Source organism: Canis lupus, chromosome 9 (genome assembly GCF_003254725.2).
Source record: "Canis lupus dingo isolate Sandy chromosome 9, ASM325472v2, whole genome shotgun sequence".
NCBI classification, from domain to species: domain Eukaryota; kingdom Metazoa; phylum Chordata; class Mammalia; order Carnivora; family Canidae; genus Canis; species Canis lupus.
The window spans coordinates 22,837,053-22,845,149 of NC_064251.1; the positions used below are offsets into that span (position 1 = coordinate 22,837,053).

General features: G+C 40.1%; 1 protein-coding gene across 1 annotated transcript; it reads left to right on the top strand.

Annotated features, from left to right (window-relative positions):
* Nucleotides 1-7,516: 7,516 nt before the first annotated feature.
* LOC112655273 (keratin-associated protein 3-1) lies at nucleotides 7,517-8,097 on the top strand. The gene has a single exon (XM_025440301.3). It carries the CDS (start codon nucleotides 7,564-7,566, stop codon nucleotides 7,855-7,857), a length of 294 nt encoding a protein of 97 aa, XP_025296086.1. The 5' UTR covers nucleotides 7,517-7,563; the 3' UTR covers nucleotides 7,858-8,097.

Genomic DNA, 8,097 nt, shown 5'->3' on the forward strand with positions numbered 1-8,097 from the left:
TGGTTGCTCCTTCTTTATCTAACACATCTGCACTCTCAAAAATCAAAACACTCTTAATATTTGTAGGAATTTTTTTCCACATGTGATGTTCCTCACCATTCTGTTCTTTTTCTTTCTTCACATACTTCTTCCCAACCCATCAAGAGCCAAACTCCTGGGGTGCCTTGGTGGCTCAGAGGTTGAGCGTCTGCCTTCAGCTCAGGTCGTGATCCCAGAGTCCTGGGATCAAGTCCCGCATTGGAGCCTGCTTCTCCCTCTGCCTGTGTCTCTGCCTCTCTCTCTGCGTCCCTCATTAATAAATAAATAAAATCTTAAAAAACAAAAACAAGAGACTAAACTACTTGAAAGTACAATTGCTGGGTCGTAGGGCAGGTATATTTTTAACTGTTTGAGGAACCTCCACACAGTTTTCCAGAGTGGCTGCACCAGTTCACATTCCCACCAACAGTGTAAGAGGGTTCCCTTTTCTCCGCATCCTCTCCAACATTTGTTGTTTCCTGCCTTGTGAATTTGCCCCATTCTCACTGGTGTGAGGTGGTATCTCATTGTGGTTTTGATTTGTATTTCCCTGATGGCAAGTGATGCAGAGCATTTTCTCATATGCATGTTGGCCATGTCTATGTCTTCCTCTGTGAGATTTCTGTTCATGTCTTTTGCCCATTTCATGATTGGATTGTTTGTTTCTTTGGTGTTGAGTTTAATAAGTTCTTTATAGATCTTGGAAACTAGCCCTTTATCTGATATGTCATTTGCAAATATGTTCTCATTCATTTGGGGAATATAAATAATAGTGAAAGGGAATATAAGGGAAGGGAGAAGAAATGTGTGGGAAATATCAGAAAGGGAGACAGAACGTAAAGACTGCTAACTCTGGGAAACGAACTAGGGGTGGTAGAAGGGGAGGAGGGCGGGGGGTGGGAGTGAATGGGTGACGGGCACTGGGGGTTATTCTGTATGTTAGTAAATTGAACACCAATAAAAAATAAATTAAAAAAAAAAGACACACACACACACACACACACACAAAGTACACCTGTGTCCTGCCCATCCCTAAGTCCCCTAAATCCCCTAGTACAGTGCAAAGCAAATAGCAGGGGCTCAACAAAGATTGGCTGAAATAAGCCAAATAATTCAATTATTTGAAATTTGAAAATTTCTAATTTTCTCTTGAAAAATATAATAATCAATAATGGAGTGATTATGGATTAGTATACACTGATTAAGAACACAGACCTTGGAGCCAGAGAGCTGGGGTTCAAATCCCAACTCCACTATTTACCAGTGGCTGGGGTTCAAATCCCACTCCACTATTTACCAGTGGCTGACCCTGAACAACTTATTCTCTCTGTGTCTCAGTTTCCCTCATCTGTAAAACAGAGGATACCTTCAATACCAAGCTTTGGACTGTTGTAAGAATTAAATGACATAATACATGTAAAGCACAGAACCTTATCAATTAAATACTAGTAAGCCTTTGCTGTTATCATAAAATCAGCTGTATGTTATAGTAAACTAACAACTGAAGATATGTTTTAAAGTTATCATGTCAGCTAATATTTAAATACATAAACATTTAATTATCTTAATTTTTAAAAATTTCAACTACTTACAGGAGCTGTTTGGAAATCCAGTAGCTATTTGATTCAATCCAGTAATCAGATTTGTCTAACCAATGGACAAAAATATTTAATTCAAAATAAAATTATAACTATTTGGTAACAATAGTTATTTGGTAACTAATTATTTGGTAACAATGGCTATAATTTTATTTTGAATTAGATGTTTTTGATTTGATAACAAATAATTATTTGTTATCAAATAATTCCAAGGATAAAAAGCCCGACTTTTACTCTAGAATAATTGTATTTAACTATCTCAATCTTCAATTTCACACAATGAAGAGCTGGAAATTTTATTTTCCCAGTGCCTGCATATATTCAAATATATTCAAATTTTACTGGAAATCTATTTCCCAATCAGGTTAATTTTACTTAGCACATATACTTTATACTTTCCTTAACTGTGTATAATATCCTATGACTATCTGCACATTCCATAGCCCACAATAATGAATGAGAATTAACCCCCCGAGAAAAATAGGCAACACTGCCAGCCAGCATAAGCTGGGCTAAGCTTGTGTGTGCCGTGTGCCAGAGTACTGTGAGGGGGCTAGCTGCCCTGGCATGTTGCATTGAGATCATACATGTCCACATGAGATAGAGTGGAAGGGCTCATCCCTTTTAAGTCAGTATCAGCTGTCTTCAAGTCGCAAAACATTACTTCCATTTAAAAGAAACCCAATCAGCACAGGCTAATAAGCTGGCAAGCACTTATCTGTCTTGGCTATAACGACACACTAGAAAATATCTGGAAAAGGCCCCAAAAGTACACCATTTAACCCAAACCCAGAATCCTCTCCCTGCCTGCTCAGCAAAGAATAAAGCGGACATTATACAATGAAAGGACTGATGCCAATAGCAGTCCTGAAGCCAGATACTTTTTTCTTCCAACTGCTATTATTAAGGAGTTCACCAGAAATAGAAAAGATCATGCAATTCAGAAAACAAAGACTGAATGTTTTTACTTACAGGCATTTTTATTAGGATGACAAACTGAAAAGGCTCCTAATACCTGCTTGTGTGAAGGAATGAAGTGCTCCATCAGGCTTAAAGAAAATTGAGTTGCCTCGAAGTGTGAAATCTCCCCACACTGACATTCTTGCTGACTCGGGAGGTGCCGTCATGGGAGGGTTTTCCCAACAGCACCCTAGAAATCCAGGATGTTGGTAAGGCACACAACAAACTGTGACTAACACACATAAAAGTGACCTTTCATCCTAGGCCAGGAACTTAGTAGTAAGCACATTCTGTGTCTGGGTGTTGGAGCCTCCTGTGTCTTCAGCCCTGCTACCTCTCATGGGCTTCAGGCTGCTCATCCTGCAGGTCCTACAATGACCTCACCATCCCCCGCTTCCCACCACTCCAGATGGCAGCTCTGTGGCTCAAGCCCCCTCTTACCTACGAGTAAATCTGAGACCTAAATATGATCCTTTGTTTCTCTCTCCACATGTCTTCTTAATCAGCACAACCTATCATCTCTACTTTCAAAAACATATCCCCAACTCTTCCAACTCTTACTGGTTTATCAATCACTGGCATCACTGTTCATCCTCTCACCTGGACCACTGATTGTTCTGTCTGTTTCCACTTTGACCCTGCTGCATCTCACTTTCTGCAGAACATAACATGTTATCGCCCCCTGCTCCAAAGCATCCAGTGCATTCTCAGTGCCTTTAGAATAAAACCTAAACTCTATTGAGCCTACAAAATCCTACATGGCCCGGCACCTACCTACCTCCATGAACTTCATCTACTTTCACACTCCTCATTTGCCACACTCCAGCCACCTGGCAAGAGAAGTTGCCAACTGCCCTGGCCAATGGAGTGCACTCCCTGCATCACCTCCCACCACTCTGTCACTTCACCATTTTATTTTCTTCTGGCACCTGTTACTTCTCATTGTCATTTCTTTATTTTTTTTTATTGCCTATCTTCCCCTACTAGAATGAATACCCTGACCACAAGGCTCTTATCCGACCTGTTAACTTCTATATGCATAGCACCTACCATGGTGCTGGGTATTTTGCTGAATGAATTAACTAATTTTAAAAAATGAATGAATACAGTTTACAGTTGTGTAAAATTTAATCCCAGAAAAATGCTAATTTTTACTATAAATATGAAGAATTGCTGTTAGACAAGCTGTCATTCACTAGGTGTATGACTTTAAATCATTATTTATTATCCTTACTCTCAGTTTTGTCTTCTGAGAATTAGGTGTATTAATAGTCCTGATCTTATAGGGTTATAAGAAATAAAGAAGAAAATGTGCACAAAACCCCGATGTTTATAGCAGCAATGTCCACAATAGCCAAACTGTGGAAGGAGCCTCAGTGTCCATCGAAAGATGAATGGATAAAGAAGATGTGGTTTATGTATACAATGGAATATTACTCAGCCATTAGAAACAACAAATACCCACCATTTGCTTCGACGTGGATGGAACTGAGGGTATTACACTGAGTGAAATAAGTCAATCGGAAAAGGACAAACATTATATGGTCTTATTCATTTGAGGAATATAAAAAATAGTGAAAGGGAATGAAGGGGAAGGGAGAAAAAATGAGTGGGAAATATCAGAGAGGGAGACAGAACATGAGAGACTCCTAATGCTGGGAAACAAACTAGGGGTGGTGGAAGGGGAGGTGGGCGGGGGGTGGGGGTGACTGGGTGATGGGCACTGAGGGGGCACTTGATGGGATGAGCACTGGGTGTTATTCTATATGTTGGCAAATTGAACACCAATAAAAAATAAATTTATTAAAAAATAATAATAATTTGTAATTGATTATGGAGGATTTAAAATAATAACCAGTAATATATATATTCAATAATAAATTTGGCATTTGCTGGCAAAAAAAAGAAAATGTTCACAAAATACTCAGCACTATGCTTAGCACTTGGTATATGTATTCAATAAATGCTACCTATTAGCAGAGGATAAGATGACCATATTCTAGTCATCTTAAAAACACAAATGAGTTTTATTGTGGAAACTGATGTGCCACCAGTGGTCCCCAAGAAATTGCATAGCGTGATGAGAAATCCCAGATATATCCCTTCTTCTCTAAGACAGAAATCATACCCTCCTCAACACCCCCCATAGAACCACTGTCCCTGCCTTCAAATTATTTCCTTTCTACTGCTAGCATTTTAGTTAAGAAAACAGGCTCTAAAATCAGCTCCCCTTTTATGGTCTCAAGACTTTCAATAACCTGATCCTACCCTTCTACCAACTCATCTTGAGGGTTGTTTTCACTCTAGTCAGAACAGTCCCTCCACCACCATCCCCACCACCACCCTGATACCAAGTAAAAGGGCATAGTATGGCATAAAAGGGCATAGTATGGCATAGTGGTTGAGAGTGCAGAATCTGGAGCCAGACTGCTTGGCTTCAAATGCTAGCTCCATAACTTACTCATTTACTAGTTAGTTTGTCTATGCCCCAGGTTCCTCATCTGTAAAATGGCAAGGATAGCAACATTGCGTACATCATAAGCTTGTGGTAAGAACTATGTAACACACATAAAGCACTCAGCACAAGGCCTAATATTTAGTAAGTAATGATGCAGCTGAGCCTTTACTCAAAAACTAGTTGTCTTTCTAAAAACAAATCCAATCATGTCCCATATCTGTTCAAAACCTTTCATTAATGTTCCTTGCCAAGAGGATGAAGTTCAAAGTCCTGAGTGTAGCATACTAGGCACAGTGCAAATTCTTCCTACTGTGTCACTCACCCACTTTCCAACTCCATCTCCCACTGTTCTCCACAGCCTCCCCAAGTAAGGGAAATCCAGAATCCATGTTTTGTGCTTCTCCCAAGCAATGCTTTTGTCATCCCATGAACGTACTGTGGCATTTTGTTTCCCTGCTTCACCTGTTGAAATTCTCTGACTATTCCTTTCTACCTGCTAAGCTCCTAATCATGGTTCTCTACCTACACAACTGCTACCTTCTCATGAAGTACTTCCCGAACCTTCCAGGTAAAGTCTGTGGTACCTACTTCTAAGCTCCCAATCATCTAGAAAACCTGAATGTACAACCCTGTGTTGTCATTTGCCAGTTCACGTCTCTGTGTCTCTTCTCTACAACCTCCTCAAGGTCAGGCACCTCTTTGCTTCTTTTTTTTGTGTAATGTCTGACTTATAGCAGGTGTTCCATGAATGAGGTTTTGACTGGACTAAGAGATATCTATGGAAGGAATGTGGACAACAAGCAAAATTTTAGCAGAGGAACCAAAACCACAAAATCATTCTAGTAGTGGCTAAAATGGCTAAAATGAAAGCAATTTCATGTTAAGCATGCTTTCTTTTTTTTTCTTTTTCTTTTATTATTTTTTTATTGGAGTTCAATTTGCCAACATATAGCATAACAGTCAATGCTCATCCTGTCAAGTGCCCCACTCAGTTAAGCACCCTTTCGATCCATCTTCTTGTGATTTTGGCTTCTGATTCCTTTTTGTTGCATAATTTTCTACTTATTTTTTAAAGCCTAAGCCATTTTACATGAAAATGGGTCAAGGAAACATATTCTTTAAGATGTTCAAAGTAAAATATTTCTAAAGTTCTACTAGTTTAATGTTTTTCCTACTCTAAAGCAATTCTAAAACATCATAGTAAGTTTTACATCTTTATGTATTTAAATAATTCTATCATTAGGGTTTTAGTAGGGTTTTTTTTTTTTGAAGATTTTATTTATTTATTCATGAGAGACACAGAGAGAGAGGCAAAGACATAGGCAGAGAGAGAAGGAGGCGCCCTGCAGGGACATAATGTGGGACTTGATCCCAGGACCCCGGGATCACACCCTGAGCCAAAGGCAGATGCTCAGCCATTGAGCCACCCAGGTACCCCAGATTTTAGTAGTTTAGATATTAACTTAGTAATCTCCCCACCTGTGCTCTATAGAACACTAATCTATGAAGCTAACCTATGGAAACTAACAAACAAAATGATTCCATGGCCAAGTAATTTTGGAGAAAAATACCTGTTATATCTCTTAATTGGAAAGTCAGAGAGCATTTTAGCATATTAAAGGCTCTGAAAGGTCCACCAATGAAGAACTCTATTTCTCAAATGTATTTACCAGATAACCTTTTAATGTTCCATCAAACAGGTGTTCATGGAACTCATTTTAGGAAATATTGCAGAGTTTAGTCTCTAAATGGCCCCACAAAACTGTTTTCTGGGGTCATCAACAATCTTAATCTATAACATCGTTGGTCTGAGTTTTGAATGGCATCTGCCACTGTCACTGTACAATTCCTGACTCCCATCTACCTGTCCCTGACAAGTTATTGTTTACTGTATGCATGGAGGGAACGGAAAGTAAATGATTTTTACATCTAAGAAAGTGTTTCTTTACACTGGATCAGAATCTCCTTCTCTATAGATCCCATCCATTCATCTTAATTCAGCTTCTTAGGGCCATGAAAAATAAATCTAAGACTTTTAGCACTTTTTCAGCCAGAAGACCTAAATTATCACATAGAATCTTTGGTTGCTGTTAGAATAGCAATCAAAAAGCCTACTTATCTCTTCATCTGAAAAGCAGGCAAAGAAATGTGGAGATGATTTGCAGATACCTGGCATACCAGGCCATCACTAACGATGTATAATGATTAGAGAATAATGACTCGGTGCCTTTGAAGACTGAAATGAAATGTCCTTGAGGTGACAAAGAGCCAACATGAAGAGTCCTAATTTGACAACAAAACAACCTAAACCCCTTTTATGAGGTAAAGAGTGTGTCCCAGGTAATAAACACTTAAGTAATTAGCTGGTTTTAATGGAGATAGCTATAAACTGAAACACAAGGAAAAAAGTCTTGGTAATAGGCTGACACCCAGGGAGGTGGGTATATAAGAGCCAGGGCAGAAGAGAGAAGCATTGAGACACCAACAGACTCCTCTTCTCAACCCAACGAAAACCCAACTCCTGACATCATGGCTTTCTGTGTTCCCTGCTGCTGCAGCGTCCCCACCGGCCCTGCCACCACCATCTGTTCCTCTGACAAATGCTGTCGGTGCGGAGTCTGCCTGCCCAGCACCTGCCCCCATGACATCAGCCTCCTTCAGCCCACCTGCTGCGACACCTGCCCTCCACCCTGCTGTGAGCCTGACACCTATGTGCCAACTTGCTGGCTGCTCAATTCTTCCCACCCAACTCCTGGACTGAGTGGGATCAACCTGACCACCTATGTTCAGTCTGGCTGTCAGAATCCCTGTGAGCCCTGCTAAGCAGCCATGCACAGGTGTGGGATGCTGCTCACCATCTGGCCTTCAACACCCACTACTACCTGTCTCAGGCTCAATCAATCCCAAGCCCCTGGGCCATGTTTTCATGAATTCACCCAACTTCTCCTCTCCTCTTTTGAGTGGAGTTGGAGACCTTCTTTCTGTCTTTTAGGCCATTTTACTGCTCTTTGAGATATAACCATTTTGACTATTCCTTAATAAACTTTATTCTGGCTTAGCAAA